General features: G+C 33.5%; 2 protein-coding genes across 3 annotated transcripts in view; both read left to right on the top strand.

The window, feature by feature from the left end:
• Positions 1-7,184, top strand: part of LOC146531370 (uncharacterized) — a 35,246-nt gene extending 28,062 nt beyond the window's left edge. The window contains exons 5-8 of one of the 2 annotated variants that reach the window (XR_014878793.1): positions 2,765-2,902; positions 3,708-3,804; positions 4,891-6,664; positions 6,752-7,184. Coding sequence is in view for 1 of the 2 variants with exons in the window: in XM_085198233.1 (XP_085054359.1) it covers positions 2,765-2,902; positions 3,708-3,804; positions 4,891-5,044 (389 nt within the window). In the remaining variant the exon portion in view is untranslated. Of the gene's footprint in view, positions 1-2,764; positions 2,903-3,707; positions 3,805-4,890 lie in introns of both variants that reach the window. The other variant, XM_085198233.1, reaches the window with a different exon arrangement.
• Positions 7,185-10,690: 3,506 nt separating this feature from the next.
• LOC146531371 (cilia- and flagella-associated protein 184-like) lies at positions 10,691-18,558 on the top strand. Its single transcript, XM_085198564.1, has 9 exons — positions 10,691-10,705; positions 11,385-11,460; positions 13,349-13,526; positions 14,556-14,679; positions 15,232-15,378; positions 16,156-16,357; positions 16,780-16,955; positions 17,592-17,696; positions 18,409-18,558. Exons 1-9 carry the CDS (start codon positions 10,691-10,693, stop codon positions 18,556-18,558), a joined length of 1,173 nt encoding a protein of 390 aa, XP_085054690.1.
• Positions 18,559-19,127: the final 569 nt, after the last annotated feature.

A 19,127-nucleotide genomic window follows, 5' to 3' on the forward strand; every position in this document is an offset into this window, starting at 1 on the left:
TATAAATAAATTAAAATTTTTCATTTGCGCTTGAAGCTAGTCGTGGCGCGGATTCACAAGCGTTTTACTATGGGTTCGATTCCTTCAAGCTAATACAGTGCTGAATATTTGCATCTTTTCGCTCTAGTCTTCCAAGAATTCCACTACTTAACACAATTCCTCCAGAATTCGGCGGAATATAGGAAACGGAGTGTCTTAACCTTCTACCTGCCCAGTATGGGCGGGCAATGGCCTCAATGGCCTCGATCTTAGTCAACGGTTTTCATGAGGGAATAGTTATAAACCGGCTAACGGTGGACGAAGCCCTCATGAACCACTTCGGGGCCATTGTTATGGCGGCCAGACTGTCAGGAGCGAACGAGGTCCCACTCATCGGAGATATCAATCAGCTGCCTTACATCAACAGACAAAATCTATTCGAACTAAGGTACTGCAGGCCTAGCTTGACAACCAACATCACATGCGAGTTGCCTTGCACACACCGGAGCCCAATGGACGTCGCCTATGCCCTCGCCGGAGTATATAACAGCATTTACTCCGCAAGCCCCATTGTCCACTCCCTAAAGGTTCTCGGATACACCGACGCGCCAATACCACACTGTAATGACGGCACCCTATATCTGGTCCACACGCAGGAGGACAAGAGGCAGCTGAAAGACCAGGGATATGGATCTGGAGCAGGTTCGCGAGTCATGACTATCCATGAGGCCCAGGGGCAGACCTTCGCAGACGTCGTCATCGTCCGAACCGGACGCGCACGGATCCGAGTACATGAGAGCGTCTCTCACGCAGTCGTCGCAGTGACGAGACACACCAACACCTGTGTCTATTACTCTGACGATGGCGGTGACGCAATAGGCAACTTCATCAGCCGAGCGGTGGGCGCTTCATTTACGGAGGTGGTGGAGGCGAACCTAAAAGGGGCAATGTCACAAAGAGATGATAGGGTGATAGAGGCACTGATCCAAAAACTTAAGGAAGGCGTTCTGCATGAGCCAGGCCAAATCTAATAGGCGAAGGTGTTCTTTACATGTATAAAGTAATTATATAAAATAAGTTATATATGTTAATAACATTAAAAAAAGAAAAAAAAAAAATTGTCGGTAGGGGTCTCATCCAACCCCTCTAGTATAAGCTCTAGATATAAGTACAGTTTAAATTGTTCCAAAATTAAGTACGCCACATTAAAATAACTTTCATAAAATAAAAAAGGCACGGGCAACTATGCGCCCGTGGATGTAGCTGTTAAAATAAAATAAAAAAAAAATAAAAAAAAAAGTATGGGCGGGCAGCGGGCAATTAAAAAAACATTAGCAACATTAGTATATAACCACTATAAGCGGATTAATAAATAATACACTAATTTCTAACTTCTTAAAATTTTTGTTATTCCCATAACAAATTGTTCCAAAAAGGAAATTTTACTAAAAGTTCTAAAACACAAAAGGCAAAAATTGAATTTACCCGTGCACGTTATACCAAAGGGTGCCTGTAGCTTTGAATAAAGCTTATCTAGTTGTAGCCGTTTTGTTCATCAGCATGAAAGCTTCGAATTGAAAGCTCTTTACGGAAACGTTGAGGAGCTTTCTATACTAGAGATAACGTCAATTGTTTATACTCTACCATCGATATTATAGGTTTTCAATATCCGTTTATAGAAATTAATACATGGAAGCTGTGTAAGCCAAGTTAAAAAAAATAATAAAAAGTCAAGTGCGAGTCGGACTCGCCCTATGAGGGTTCCGTGCTAATTTCAGGATTGTGGGCCACCGGAAGGAACAAATTATAAAAATTGTCAATTATTTTTGCGGTCGTATGCACTTAAGTCATTCATTTTATATGAATGATGAAGTTTATGATGTGTTTTTTTTTTTTCAATAAATATTCAGTTTTTTTACCAATAAATATCAACTTTTATAGTAATTTTATTAACTTTTACAGCTATTTATAATAATTTTGTCGGAAAACGTTAGTTAAATTGGTATAACTATTTTATTTATAAAACGATTGAAATAAAACACACATTAAATGCTTAAGAAAGCGTACCAAAATACAATAATGAAAACTGCAATCAAATATTTTTATTATAAATGTAGATATAGATTATTAGTTAAATAATCTAGAAAAAACATCAACTAATGTAATGTCGTAAATACTTCATTCCAAGTTTATCTTATATCTTTTATGGTAAAAACTCTTTCTTTTGTCCATAGAGTAATAGAACTAAGACCGTCTTAAAAGATATATACCCTTTTTTATCGCTTTCGTCGACGTCAAGAGCTAGTTACGTAGTAATTGGTATGGCGATTAAAAAGGGAAACTTAGGAAATAATCTTCCTATTCCTTATAGTAATATGCGAATTAATGATTTGTATAGTAAAAGGTATTTCATATTTTTTTTTGTATATAATAATTTTCTTTACTTTTTTTTACTTAGATATCCCATTTTTCGATTTTGGTTCTATTTTACAGCATTTTTAGTAACAAAATTTATCGCTTTTCTTTGTATCTCCAGAACTGACATAATTTTCAACTATTGTACCGAATTCGAATCTATTAATCGTCGTAAAATAGTTAGATATGATTTTATTTTTAGCTTCAGTGTCCAATGACTTAACACGTTCACCATTTTCTAACGAATTCTGAAGGCCTTGCGTGTTAATTGGACTCTACACTCTCTGGACTCAGAAATATATAATATGGTCTATATATATTTACACTAATTATAATTTCAAAATAAAACTAATATAATATTTTTTTATAGATTACGTACGAACGATGATCTCCTTTGGCATCATCAGTTTGTTCGTGATGGCAATGGGTTGCGGGTTCTCAGTGTACACTTTCCGCAACCCACGCTACATGTTTAAGCGCCTTGCCGCTGGAATACATTTCATCAGCAGTAAGTTATTGGTGCTTTAGAATATCTTTTAGTTTTACTTGGCTCGAATACTTGACTTAGTAAACAAAGGCTAACGCAGATAAAACTTTACTTGCAGATTACCTATTTTTTGAATGGAATATAAATAAAAACACTGAGACCGTCGTGGCGCAGCGCACTAAGGGTTGACTGTAACGTGACGGTTGTGGATTCGATCCCCACTCGAGGAAGTGAAATATTTATTTACAATTGTAAACCCAAGACCTGGAAATATAAATATAAATATATTTCCAGGTCTTTGCTCTGGTGACGAGGCAAAGCGTGACGTTGAGTTCTTCCACTCAACACGCAATGCCTCCAGAATTCGGCAGAAAGTGGGGTACGGAGTGTCTCAACACTAGGTTCCCTCTGCCTATCCTAATGTGTGCGAGATACAGCGTGAAGCTGATTGAATTGAATATAATATATTGAATCTCTGAAATAGGTTTTTTTATTAACCTCACGCTAGCGCTCAGCAGGGTAGGCTGAGAGAACCTAGTGTTAAGATACTCCATTGCACATTTTCCATCGATTTCTGGAGGCATTGCGTGTTGAAAGGCGAAACTAAATGTGGCGCTCTGCCTGGACACCAGAGCTTCACCGAAGTTCCGAAGCACCGAAGCATTTAATCCTTTTAAGTGCTATATGGATAGTGAACTATAAATAGCTTAGTTAACTAACTTGCACTAAACAGCAGAGAGTAATATCTTTAGGTACTTCTAGTACCAATATTTAAAATATTTAATGTTTAAAAAAATATTAAAATATTTATACATTTTCCAAACAGCTTCCTGTACGATTGTTGTCGTTCAAGTGATGATGTCATCCGTGGACCATATGAAGAAGAATTTAAAGTTTGTGTATCCAGAACATGCTTATCACTAGTAAGTAAAGTTTAAGTTTAGTTAAAGTTTTAAAAGTTCAACTATGATTACTTTTAACTGGGACGCCAGTGACAGTGCTGGCCTCAAGCGTGTGACTATAAACGTGACAGGTTGTGGATTCGATTCCTACTCGAGAAAATGAATTATTTCATATTTTCATTTGAATTTGAGAAAAGCGGAAAGAGATTTATAGAAAGTGTTTTAATGGAAACGAAAATGTCTTAATATTAGGTTCCCAAAAGTTACTAAAGTGAAGCTAAAACAAAAGACTAAATACTAAGCAATATTTTATGTATTCAATACTCATCTATCTAGATTCCCTGGAATATCTAAATCTCTCTATATCTAACAAATATATCAAGTACAAATTTTAGTATAGTTATTTTCTTATTGCTAGTAAACAAATGGCTAAAACAATTTAAACGCCAGTCAGTCAAAAACGACAGCGCTATGAACGTAAACGTTCTGTTTATAAATTAAAATCGATACTGGCTGAATTGTTCCATGCAACTTATGCTTCGTGATTTACAATATATATATTGTATACCCTCAACCCTCCATTATTGGATTGGTTGAGAGTTGCTAATTGGATAACTTTATCATTTCGCTTCTTAATTGAAATATTAGAAGTTTATCGAGAGTTAATAATATATGTTATCGCTATTTACCGCATATTTTATAGTAAGGTAGACAGAGGGAATTTAGTGTTAATACACTCCATTTTCCAATATTCGCCGACTTTTTCGAGGCGTTTGTCATTCCCCCAAGAGGGAATCGTACCGACAACTATCACGTTACAATCACACACTTGTGCCCATACGCCACGACAGCCTCATATAATATGGAGAGCTTTATAGCATAAATAAATGTTGCTTCTTTGATATTGTAGCCCTTTTTTATAATTTTATACTGAAAGTTTCAATATACCTATCCTAATAACAAATTGAGGCTTAAAATAGATATTTAGCTTTTTTTTTACATTATGGTAAACTATATTATAATTTATGAACTATTACAGCTTTGCGTAACCAAGGCAGGTAAAAAAACCTCATAACTTCTAAATCTAAAACACATCATTATTTACAGTTACCACATCAGCTTCTTCCTGGCATGGTTCGTGGTGCTGGTAAACTTATTCGCTGCCGCTTCCTTCTTATGGTATTCCCGTAAGAGAAAGGGTGATAAGGCGGCCACAGACGAACTAGCAATGGCGGATGAGCCTACAATCATCGGCCGATGACGCCTCAAACCTAACTCCATTCAACTATCGTTGCGTGGACACTGCCTCAAGTCTCTTTTGAACAGTGCTCAAATGATAAATAACTGTAAAGGTATAAGATATATAAATGTCTTCCATATACATTATAAAATCAACTATAATTTAAATCCTAACATCGTTAAGATTAAAATTGTAATTTTTATTTATACCCTATCCATTATATTTGTAACTCGATGTATTGCTCTTAATAACGGATTGAGAATCATTCCCTCACCAAACAAAAGAATCAGGTCAAAACCTTTCACGGTGTTACGATTTAAATTGAAATATTTCTCTGTCGAATACACTTTACTGTTTACGATCTTTTTACGCCTTGTTAATCTTGTACGCGTCTAATGTATCGTTGCTGGGTTTTCCTGCTTGAAATATATTATGCGTGATGCTGTTTCAAATGTTTATATTCCTTGGACCTATGAGATTAATGACAGCCTTACAATTATTATAATTGATTATTATTAGTCTGTATGCGGTTCAAATAGCTTTAGATTTTATCGTTAAAATTTGGACCAGTTAAATTATATTGTATTTTATTAAGTAGTTCATAAGTAAAGACAATTCAATAATATTAAAATATAAAGGAAACATCGCAAATTAATGAAAAATAGAATGAAAAATGAGAAGAGAGAATGAAGAAGAGAAGAGAAAATAAAGTTACTCATAAACATATCACAGATACTATATTTATGATGGAATACCCTTTAACAACAATACCAATATTTGAATCGCATACAATTTTTAATTTTATTGAATAAATACTATAAGACTATTGTGAACTATATACCTAAGCTCTTTATGCCATACTTATTTTATCTTGTTCTAGTCAAACTTTTATTAATTATTTATTAATATATATTTCGTAATTATCACAGTGAGGGACCTTATTATAATTGAATTTATTAAAAAAAAAAAATTATTAATATTAACATAACTATATATTATTACTAGTACACGAAATGTCTGGAAAACTTACTAATGTAGAAAGTTTTCCAGACATTTCGTGGAACTTTAGGAGATCTGGAAGGAAACCAATTGATTTTTTACCGTTTAAAATAAAATACACAGCTTTTCATAAAAATAAATTTTAGTACAGCTAGCATTGTATTAAACCTTTATGTATTCATTATTTATTTTTCTTATATGTACCTAATGGAAAAAAAATACTCTACACAAAAGACAGTTTGTATTTACTATATTAGGTAAACCAAATTGAGATGATTACGGAATTCATAATTAATTTTTATAACAAATTAATATAACCGAATATAATTTTTAGAAGTCTATAGTCCAAGATCCAAGTGCCCCTAAACCTACTTTATTTTAGCAAAGTTGAAATTTCGAGGACTAGACTAATATGCCGTCTAAAATGGTATGCGTACTTACTAACTTAAAAGTGGGGCCCTTTCAGAGGTCGCCAACTAAAGGTCTGGGGGCCCTGGGATCTCAGTCTATTAATAAAGTAAGAATAAAAATGTATCGTATAGCTTTCAAATATAGAAAAGAAACTACTCGTATGCAATTGCTTTGGTTAATGTTGCTTCAATTTTTTCAAATACTACTCTAATTTTTACACGGATATAAATTGTGGCCAGAATTTTACTCAATTTTTTTTATTTTCTAAGTAATTTTGCGGCGTTGTGTACCGTGCTATTTTCGGGATACAGCATGAAGATGAACTGACTTTTAAGTAATTTTACGCATTACTTAAGTAATTTAATTCGACGGCGACTTAATTTAATTTAAATGGGGAACCTAGGTTCCCTCTGCCTATCCTGCCGTTTGCGGGATACAGCGTGAAGCTGGTTTTTAAATTTTTACTATATACTGTACATATAATGTTGATGTTGATTTTCAGGTGTTTTTGTGTTCTCTTTAAAGGTCTACTTTGACAATTGATCATCCATGATAATAAAATTCTGCCTAAAAGTGGATAATTCTTTTATATGACGTTTTTGGTCGTCCTTTTAATAAAATGTAAATAATCTACGTTAAGTTTTCTATGTTTAAACTGTTGTTTATTCCAATCTTATTGCATTGTCTTGCGTGTTGCTGTTACGTATATACATTCAGTTTATTTAAATAAATATTGATTTGATTATAAATACTTTAAGAGTCTTTTATTTCTCTCCAAAATTAAATTTACTAATATATTAAGAATAGAGTTCTTGGAGAGGCAGTTGGTAAGTATTGGATATTGCTGTGTTCGTCAATTACCACCGGGTGAATTAATTAAACATGATTTATATTTTTATTTATCCAATATATAGAGATAAACTACGGCGTTGAATTTTATTTAAATATTTCAAGGGTCTCTTAAATTACATAAAATTATATACGATCAAAATAAAACCGATTAAGTGCGAGTCGAACTCTCCCACCGAGGATTCCGTACTAATTTTGGGATTGTACGTCAACGGAAAGTATAATTTGATGAACTTAAGCTTATGTGTATACGCTCATTCTGTTTGAAATTAGTTAAAATTATAGGTTTTTCTTTTTTTTACTATATATTTATAAATATTTCATTTTCCCGATTTTTTTTAATTTATAGTTCTCACCTCGTGTAAAATGTGATGTGATTGCTATGACATACAAACTAGAGTTTTTCTAAACTAATAGGGAATATAGTCCTGAATAATTGATATTAATTTCAGCTTCGTACCTCTATGTGATCAGGAAAAAAACGACGTCGATCAACGGACAGACCGACAACTAAATTATCCCATAAGTGTATCGTATTTTCTTTTTAAGATACAGAACCCTAAAAAATGAATACATTTTTAGAACTAAACTAACTTGTGCTTGAATTTAAAATTATATACAGTTACACGTAAACATGCAAAAAAATATAACTGAAAAATAATATGAATTAATAGAGAGTTACTCTAAGAAATAAGATTATTATCAGAATATTATTCCACAAGAATCTCGTCGTCGCATTCTATAAGCCACATAAACACGCACCTCAAAATATTCAATTTCCTAATAGTTTCTCAGATACAGTACATTTAACGTCGGTGAAAATCATCACACCGCGTTAAATTACGTACAACCTCAATTTGTCTTGGCATTAGTGTCACTTTGAAAATAAACAATGACATACTTTCAGAATGTAGACATCAGCAATTCTTTTATCTAACCAAATACTTTTAGTTACTTTTCTACACTAAAAAAAAATTAATTCTATTAAAATTTTCTTTTCAATTGAGTTATAAGATACGAAAAATAGATGTTAGTAATAGGTTCAAAGTTCTAATGATTTGTAGAAAGAAAAAAAAGTACTCACTTTACGTGGATCTATTTAAAGCTTTTGCATTGTCGAGAAATCTGGCAGCGACCCAGTGTCGGTCTGTGACACTGCCAACCTCAAACAAAGGTTACTGGCCTAAAAAATCGTCGAAGGAAAGGCCAGGCGTGCTAATGAACCAGTAAATGTTTTAAGAAATCTTCAAAGTTATTATTTATGAAAAGATTTCTTGGTTTCACGCTGTATCACGCATATAGCAGGATAATCAGAGGGAACTTGGGAACCTAATTTTAAGATATTTTGCTCCCCAATTAGAATACTTCAGTTCCCCACTTTGATGGTATGGTCACGTTGCGCGCCGCCCTAAGAACTATATCGGATATTAGTGCCTTGCTTTGTCTGTTAATGGAATGCGACCTTCTGGACGCCCAAGAAAGTGCTGGTTGGATGTCGTGATGCAGCATATAAGAGTCAATGGGCTAACCACCGAGGACGTTAAAGATGCATGCAAAGTGGAGTAAGTTAAGCAGGAAGACAGATCCTGGAAACATACGGGATTAATGCCTGCAGAAAGTAGATGCAGATATGGCAATATGATCGAGAATATAACATCATAGAGAGAAACATAAAAAAAATAAAAAAAATATATAATAACCAGGGTAGGCAAAGGTAACCCATTAAAACTTTCCGTTTTCCACTTTTCCCCCTTTCCGCCTCGCTGAACAAAACAATTAAAAATATATTTTTTATTCTCTTGCAACATAAAATATGCAAGAAAATAAATAATGAAACTTCCTCACTGATGTAATTAATAGAATTGAGGAAGTCACTTCTCATTGTCAAACTTTGCTTTACCCATATCAGAATTAATTAATTAGTGTTGTGCTTATCGAAAGCTGTCGCATTAGAGATATCGAGCTTTATAAATATTTTGAAACATTAATTAACAATTAAATCAAATCAAATCAGCTTCACGCTGTAACCCGCACACAGCAGGATAGGCAGTGGAACCTAGTGTTACGACACTCCGTTCTCCACTTTCCACCGATTTTTTCGAGTAATTGAATGTTAATTCGTGGAACTGAACGCCGAGCTTTTTTTCTTGTTGCCATAGTGAAGAAATGAAAATATTATTAAATAATAATATTCATTAATTATTGAACAAACAATACTATTTCTTACAATCACGAGCACGTGTGCTCTTATCATAATTATATTGTTATTTATATTAAAACAAAATCTGGAAAATTGTATCAATAGGAGAAACAATTTTATTGGCTTATATTAGATTTTCAAAATAATATAATTAAATCTGATTATAAATATTTTTCTTTTCTGGTATTTGTATCTTTTTTCAGCTTCATACTGGATCTCGCATGCATTAGGATAGACAGAGAAAACCTAGTGTTAAACCACTCCGCTACCCACTATTCGTTGAATTCTGAAAGCATTGCGTGTTGAGATGCGAAACTGAACGCCATGCTCTGCCTTGACATACAGCGAAGAAATGAAAATATAAAATTAAATAAATATTTCATTGCCTCGAGTGGGAATCGAACCCACACCCTTGACCCTGCGTTACGTCTGGCCGAGTATTTATATATTGATGGCAATTTTTTTATTTAAAACCGACTGCTTCTTTGAAAACTTTGTTATAATAAATATATAATAGGTACATATATCTCATAATAAAGAATCTCATATATGCCAGGAATGAAAAAAATGAAAGCTTTGCCAAATTTCATATAATATGTACTCGTATATAGGTGCGGCCATGAAAAGGTAACAATTTGGCAGACAATCACACTTAATTCCGCGTGTATTAATCAGAGAGGATGAAATTGTTATTTATAATACCTTTATATATAGTACATTGATGAATAGAAAAAGAAATTAGTCCTTTAATTTTTAGAAAATTAAATTAAATTAAATCAGTTTCACGCTCTATCCCGCACAGCAGGGTAGGCAGAGCGAACTTCGGGTTAAAACACTCCGTTCCCCACTTTCTGTGGAAATCTGGAGGCCTCTTCGCCTCAACACCAGAGAGCGAAGAAATGGAAATTAAAACGTAAATAAATATTTTCACTTCCTCGAGTGGGGATTGAACCCGTTACAGTCACACCTATGTGCCGCTGCTTCAAGACAGCCTCAACGGCTTCTTGATATTCAACTAAGTAAAACCTGTTGCCAAAGCTAGTATATTTCACAAACTGACAAGACTGTGAATCAATAATTGTTTACACGTTGCCAAGCAACCATAACAAATCTCGCATGTCTTGTGCTAAACGTAATGGATTAAAATAATTTTTGATGAAACCTTAAACAGATCAATAAGGGAAGGTAATTCAAGTCGAACACGCGATATGGCCGACTCTAAGGTAAGCCTCCCCCTTTCTACTTAATTATTGTGACTAGAACGACATGCGACTCGGTTTACTTTATTACTTTTAGTTGTATACTTCCCTTTGACTACCCAGCGAATATATATAGAAGCATTCCTTCGGGAATGAATAACGTATTTATTTTGTTAGGTTTTTTTTTATTTTAGCTGTTTATATTATTTTTTATTAGAAAATCTCAATTTTATTGTAAATATTTTTGTTATTTTTTTTTTATATTTAAATCTATATTTCCTGCATGTAGTAGAGTAGGCAGAGGGAACATAGTGTTAAGACACTCAGCTTCGCTACTCAACACCCAATGGAATGGCTTCAGAATTGAGAAAAGTGGGGTAGTGTGTAAATGAGAACGGAATGTTTTAACACTAATTTCCCAGGTACCCTTTCTCTACCCTACTATATACGGGATACAGCGTGAAGCTAAATAATTTTAAAGAGATAAATAAAAGGAAAGTACTGTATTTCACAATTCAACATACAAAATTGCGTGAATGTTTGCTACTACCTACTCTATAATTTAAATTTAAGGATGGAATTATGCGAAAGTTTAAACTACTTTGAGTTATATTTTATTATACATATAAACAAAATTAAATTATATTTAGACATAATGAAATTTCTGTTAATATGTATTAATTATTTATTGTATTCATTCAAGCAAACTGAAGATTCTAAAAGTGAAAAGAAGAAAAAGCTTCAAAATACTGATGGTGACAACACTAGTATTTCGGATGGTTTGTAAATTATCATTTTGCACCTACTTCTATTTAGTATAAAAAATTTATATTACCTTATATTTAATATTCTCTGGCCTGATAAGAAAAATAAATTTCAGGTAATTATTTAAATAAAATACCAACATATTTTAAATATAAAATTTGCCCTGGGTATAATTTAATTCCATAACCATCCCTTGCAAGGCTTAATGATAGTGAGACACGCCTTACTGCAATACGATGATATCAAATGTAGCTTCTCCCCAGTTCCAGTTAATTAGAGGCCAGAGGAAGAGTGACTGTTAATCCTGGTTTTGGGTTTCCCCCACTTTTTCTTCAATCCATTTTATCGCTCTCGTTTCATTCCGCCACTCATCACGAAATGCCTTCAGGAAACTGGAGAACACAGTGTTTCAACACTAGTTTCCCTCTGCCTACCCTGCTGTGCGTGGGATACATTGTGAAGCTGAGAAAAATAATGAAAATAACATTTAACAAATATTTTTCATTAATTATGAGAAAAAATACAACTAAAACAACTTTCTTTTACAAATAGCACGACTTTTGAAAACTTTCACAAGCTACAACGAGCGTATGAAAATATTGACATAGCTTTAAGCATATGTCCACAACTTAACAAATAAGAGAGCTTTTAAGGGGCACGTTCGATTTCCGATTCGTTCTTATTTTCATTCGAAACGATGGTATAAAGTTTTAAAATATGTGACGATAAAATTGTTTTCATATAACTTAAGTTCTCACTTTCTTCGGCTGACATTTTTATTTCCCAGGTCTACTAAGTCTACTAAGTTAATATCGGTTCTATAGGTTATTCTCGTTCATATATATAAGTAATTTCATTTATTGCAATTTTAAAGTAATATTAACTGAAAATACGACGGTTGCGGGTTTGATGTCTACTTGAAGGAATAAATTTCTTTTGATTTCCTCGCTCTAGAGTCCACCATTCAATAAAGACTTCGAATATTGGGCTGCAACTTTGGAGTGGAGTGTCCCAACACTAGGTTTTCTCTGCCTAACCTAACCTAGCTATATGATAATGAGATGAATCAGCAAGATAAAAAAACTAAAGATGATGTTTGTAGGCGTTAAAATAAAACTTACCTTGTACTTTTTGTTTATAATTTAAACTGATTTATGCAACAAGTAACAAAGAACAGGTGTTTGTGAAATACTTGTTTAAATTTTTGCTCGTAATCATGTCGGGAGTAACAGGCTAACATGTTTCCATGGATCGTTTATCCTGAATATCTATTTGCATCACAAATTAAATTCAATAAGGTTTAAAAATAATTTAAAGTGCATCATTAGTTGTTCTTTTGCTTTAGATCTAGAGTTAACTACATTGGAATGTGGTTTAATATTTCATTATGGCGGTCGTTATTGGTACAAATAATAAGTTAATATTTGCTCGTTTACTAAGATTTAATGTATCTGGTTTGCTTTTTCAAAGGTCGTTGTTAGATTATATTTCAACGATTCAAAATATTTTTAATAACCTACCTTTAAGTTCTCCATTGTAGTATAGTGAGACTACGTATATAACAGTAAACGTGATGGTTGTGGGCTCAATCCCCACTTAGGGAATTTCTTTCGGTTTTCCGCTTTAGCCACCCAAATGCGCGGGGTTCAACTCCGTTACTTAACAACAATGACCCGAATCAGGGCGGAAAGTGAAGCATAAAGCCTCTCAGCAGGTTCCCTTAGATAACTGTCATATACAGGATAAAGCGTAAAAGGCTAATAGCTAAATAAGCTAAAAGGCTAAAGCAGGATAAAATTGAAAAATCTTTCTAGGTGCTAAAAACAAATGGTGCTGGTATATTCATTTTAATAATAACATATTTCATTGTAATAATAAAAAAACGTTCTATATCCGATACAGGAAGTGAGGAAAATTTTAAAGAAGTCTCTTGCGGCCAGATAGGCAGGGGTGTAGCTACAGGCGCTCTAACCATAAATAGAGATGAATATTTGCAAGTCTACAGAGACATGATGTACGAACATCATCAGTTGCAGATAAAAAACAATTTACTTCATCGTCGTCTTGCCGAATATTACAAGTAAGTAAGATATCGGTTACTAAAGTAAAACTTTTGCCAGGCCAGTCGTGGCGCAGGTTCGATTGCCACTCAAGGAAATAAAATATTTAGTATTTTAATTTTTTCGCTCTCCTATCATGGCAAAACGACGCCAATTCCGCCACTCAAATCGTTACGCTTTCAAAATTCGGAGGAAAGTGTTGAACGGAGGGTCCTAACATTAGGTTCCCATGTTAAATCTAAGTTGCTTAATGACGTTCCTTAAAATGTATTATATTATATAAGATAGCCGAGTTTCATATATAAAATAATTAGATAAATAAGTTTAATAACAACCCACCCCCACCCTTAGGTATAAAATGAGTTTACGCAGGCGTAATTCTACCGATAACACAATTATTTTTGCTTTGTCTGCCCTGGCAGCGGAACTGTGCACGTATAGCTGTACATATTACAGTGCAGGTTCCGCCGAGGGTATACAAAGGCTACATTCTACTGAATTCGTTAATCGATTTCATAGTGTCATTTTTAAATTGCATTGTTAAAATCAGCTTCACGCTGTATACCATATACAGCAGGGTAGGCTTCTGCCTGAACCTAGTGTTAAAACACTCCGTTGTTCATTTTCCGCCGATTTTTAGAGGCATTGCGTATTGAGTGCGTATTTTACCAATATATTTTGCCAATATTCGTTAACCTGAATGATGATGAATAAGTTAGAGCAGGTATTCCTTCTAAATAGAGATGGATCTTAAATATCCAATCTTAAAAAGATGAAATTAGTTCGTATTTATGCAATCCAAGGAATTGAAAAAGTAGTGTTTTCTTGAAATTCATGAAGATTAAAAAGATGCAAAAGATGCAAGACTCAAAATTCTGTACCTGTAGCTTTAATCACGTAAAATATTTTGATTAAATTCCTGAACATTTAAATGTAGTATCTAAAATTTTAAAAATATTAACCATATGAGATTTAAAGTATAATTGCATCATATAATGAACAATATTTTTTTCTCTTTCCTTCAATGTTTCTGATATTATTTATTACAGAAAGAGAAAGCTCGACCACGTTCTAAAACCCTTAGAAAATGTACCACACTTAGAAGACAAATACCAACAAAAACTATTCACATATCAAGAACTCAAGGAAAAGGAAGAAGTAGAAATGGCTGATGTGAATAACTTTATTTATCTATAGTTTTAAAATTATATCTAAGATTTGTTAATTTTTTCTTTTTGCTAGCTACACGATGCATCCCGTACATAGCGGGGTAATGGGCTAGAGGGAACCTGGGAACCAAGTGTTAACAGCATACGCTTGTACCTCTGTGCTGCGCCTGGCTATCGATACGTATTTTTACTGGATTTAATTAGATTCTATTACAAGGGTCAATATAAAATTGATTTATTGTAAAAAAAAGGGAAATGGAAAGCCAGCTAATTGGCTTATAGCCAATTCATACCCCATAACTTTTAAGAATCTTTTGGATACAAACATCCAAGGATCTGGAGTCATCAGCGAAAAGTCTAGGACAATTTTAATTAGCCTCAGGTTCTTTCTAATAACTTCATGATTTATTATTTTTTTTTTCTTAGTGTATATTTGCAATCAGTCTTGTGACTATGAGCGAATCTGTTCTGTGATGGCGGGCTTCTGACTTCATGAAATAAAATACATTTTTAAAAGTAAAATAGCAAAATTAATAACAAAACATTATTTTCACAGGTCAAATTGAAATTAAACGCTGTTCAAGTGCAATACATCGGCAAACTAGAACACGTGGAGAAAAGTTTCGATAGCCTCCAGACATATGAACGGACGACTGGCTCTGGACTTATTTACTCTAAGAAGGGGAAGCCAATTGCTGATAAGGTAATATTGGTTATTGCTTCTCGTTGATAACGTTTACGTTTATATTTCCATTTCTTCGCTCTGGTGTCGAGGCAAAGCGCGGTGTTGAATTCTGCCACACAACACGCAATGGCTCCAGAATTCGGCAGAAAGTGGGGAACGGAGTGTCTTAACACTAGGTTCCCTCTGCCTATCCTGCTGTATGCGGGATACAGCGTGATAAAAAAAAATAAGAGTGTAGTGTATAAATTCTAAGTATGAGCCGTTTTGTTATTTAGGGTAATTCCTAAAATATTATTTATTTTAGATTTTAAACGCTAGTAAAAAAAAACAAATAGGTACCATTTGTAGTTATGAATATTGTATGTACAGATAGAACGTACAAACGTCTTAAGTATATTTTTTAGTATTATTGAAATTTTATCATTTTATATAGGTATGTAAATTTAACTTATATAACGTAAAAAAATAACTAATAATATTGAGGCCAGTCGTGGTTGTGGGTTCGATTATCACTCGAGATAATGAAATATTTAATATTTGTGCACTATCACTCTGGTAACAAGGCAAAACGAAAAAATAACAATTCAACAAGCAATACCTCCAAAATTCAGCGGGAAATGGAGAGTGGAAGTGTCTTAATGGAAACGTAAAATCTTAACATTAAGTTCCCAGGTGCCCTCTGCCTAACCTGCTACTACTATATCTAAACTTAACTAATATAATGTAAAAATAAACTTTTATATACATTTTAAAGTCCCATAAGCCCCGATCACTTGTTTATACGTTCAATTTCAGACTGTAGAACGATTCCTAACGCTGCAACAGCGCAAATGTGAACAATCATCAGCTCTCTGCCTCCGCTACATCCGGGCGAGGAATGCAGTAAATGAATTAGAAACTATTGTTCATAAATTGGAAATGATCGCCCCGGGCCTCAACGTGGCCCAGTTCGAACAACTTTATATTGACAAGCAAAATTACCTGTCCAAAATTGAAGGTATTTAAATGATTTTCGATGTTAAAGTAAATAATTGACAGAGAACTTTCTTCATTTACTAAAGCTTCACGCTATATTCTGCATACAGCAGGGTAAGCAGAGGGAACCTAGTGCTAGGCACTCCGTTCCCCACTTTCTGCCGAATTCTGGAGTCATTGCGTGTTGAGTGGCGGAAATGAACGCCGCGCTTGGCCTTGACACCAGAGCGAACATATGAAAATATTAAACAAACATGATACGAGTATGTTAAATATCGTTTATATTGCCAAATTTAGCAAAGTAATCATAATTTTTAAAGTGCCATACAAAAACATACTTTTTTAATTATAATTAAACTAACTAAAATTTAAAAAATATATGTTTTTGTTTTAAAATTTGTTTTTGAAACTATTTAAATTCTCTCTCTTCTTTTTTTTACATAGAAAGAGAAGACGAATTAATAAAGAATCGTGTAAATTGCACTGAACACAACCAAATGCTCGCTCATATAAGAGAAAAAATGAATCACACGGACGAAGTCATTGATTTTACCGAATGTGATCTTGGCGATGCTGAAAATGAACTTTTAAGAGCCAGAGGAGATTTGGGTGAAGTAAAAGTAATTATATATTTACTGTATATGCAAACTCTATAATATAAATAGATTTTGATTATATGAAAAAATCTTGTAAGTACATTTTGGGCAAAGTGGGTAAAAATTATGGATAAAAAAGCACAGTCGTAAGTGCCTACCGACACCTCTAGGCCCTAGAGTCTAGGGCATGAGGTAAAAACCAATAAAGAATTATCATAATCTCTTCATTATTGATTGAGTAAAAATGAATTGATAACGTCCTCTAGGTATTTTTCAACATACATAGTTAACAACATACAAGTAAGTTAACAACGTAACAACATACAAGTTAAAAATATTATGTTGTCACCGAATGAAGCGACGTTTGAAAATTGATAGTTTATCTACCTATACAGTACTTATTTAGGAAACGTATAAAAAAAATAACCTAGCAGGATTCGAAGTTGCGCCTCTTGGAAAACACCCGAAAACTTAGATTCAGAAAGAAGTTTATATATTGGGCTACGTTCAAATTTTTATATATTTTCTAAATTAATATTTTTCTTTCCAAAGTGTGGAATAACATTTTAAAAATTGCAAAAATAAATAAATACAAATTTAATCGTGTTAAATCTACTTACCTTAACACAGTTTTTATAATTTATTTTCTTTTCTTAAAAGGGACGACGCGATAAACTACGTTGGTCTCTCGAAGCGGAAAGAATAAAGGCAGGTCTCCTCACCAGGAAGGATTTGTTGCGTGATTACCAAGACGCTACCGACCAGGTACGGTGTCATGCTTAGAGCCTATTATCCCTGCATTGTCGTTTTCAAGTTTTTTGATTGATGTTGTTATTATACAGCTTTTATATGGCGCAGTGGGGCATGACTGTAAATACGATGGCCGTGGGTTCAATTTGTAATGTCTCTAGTTCAAGTGCAAAGGGAAGAGAGGGAGAGTGCTTAGCTTCGGGGAAAAGAAAATATTGTTCGCAAACTTGTGTAAAAGAGGGTAGATGTTTGTGAAAAAGACTTTAAAAACAGTAGCTTTGTGTCAATAGAGGCAGTTAATTGTAGGCGACGTCCTGATTGGAAGGAAACTCGTCTGAATCTAATCTCTTTCCGAATAATTTAGAAACATATAGACGATATGTGTTTATATCTTGTTATTTTTAAAAAGTTAACCGCTTCCGATTTTTAACAATATTTAGTTTATACCCCAGTTGGAATCGAACCCACAGATTTTGGGCATGCTTGTTACAGTTGCATGCTTGTGCCCTTGCGCGACGACTTGTTCCGACTTTTTTATTGATTAAGATAAATAGAACCTACTATGTCTATTCTTTGTGTCAAAAAGATTAACCTACTCTGAATCTTTTTCAAATAGACTTACAGCTTTAATATATTGTTTTTTAAATATATAATTTATTAAGTATTACTTACATACAGTAAGTACACTGTGATACAACTAAAAAAATCTATTTAATTTTAAATACAGGTCATTAAGCTCAGGGAAAAGAAAAAGCTTTATGAAGAAGAAATAGCTGAAATTACAAGGAAATTGAGACAAACTAGAAAATATATGCAAGTTCACAACACCGCAAATGTAAATGCGAATGATAATGATGTTTATGTTGATATTGTATAACAATATATATTTTATTTTTTTATTAAAAAAATTAAAAAATCATTGAGTTACTAAAACCATTGACACTTAGATATTAGAAGCCAGCCGTGGTGTAGGGGTACAAGCGTGTGGCTGTAAAAGCGACAAGTTGAGTTTTCAATTCCTTCTTCTTGAGGAAATGAACTATTTAATATTATCATTTATCGCTCTGGTAATGAAGCAAAGCATAGCGTCAGCAATGCCCCCAAAATTTGGCGGAAAGTGGGTTCCTGAAGGGTCCTAACACTTGGTTTCCAGGTTCCCTTTGCCCAGCCTGCTATAAGCGATATACAGAGTGAACTAAAAAACATACAAGATTTAAAAGTTGTCTTATATATAATAAACCGAAATGAACAAGCAATATAACAAAATAAAATATAACAATTATAAACTACGCCTTATATTATCTAAATCAAAATAAACTACTCTTTAAATAAATTTAATCTCAATTTGTATCAGTTTACAGTACATACGAGTACGAAGGAGAGCACGTTCCTTCTCCTGTATATATTTTATAGCAATTTCATTTATAGAGCAAATAGCTTACCTGT

The sequence above is a fragment of the Heliconius melpomene genome, chromosome 15 (genome assembly GCF_056956725.1).
Source record: "Heliconius melpomene rosina isolate 202511_hmr_F chromosome 15, ASM5695672v1, whole genome shotgun sequence".
NCBI lineage: Eukaryota > Metazoa > Arthropoda > Insecta > Lepidoptera > Nymphalidae > Heliconius > Heliconius melpomene.

What these genes read in the sequence shown, in the direction of transcription:
- LOC146531371 (XM_085198564.1), top strand. An exon ending in AAGAAGTAGAAATGGCTGAT is followed by an intron (nt 14,680 to 15,231) that starts GTGAATAACTTT and finishes TTATTTTCACAG; the next exon opens with GTCAAATTGAAATTAAACGC. An exon ending in GGAAGCCAATTGCTGATAAG is followed by an intron (nt 15,379 to 16,155) that starts GTAATATTGGTT and finishes GTTCAATTTCAG; the next exon opens with ACTGTAGAACGATTCCTAAC.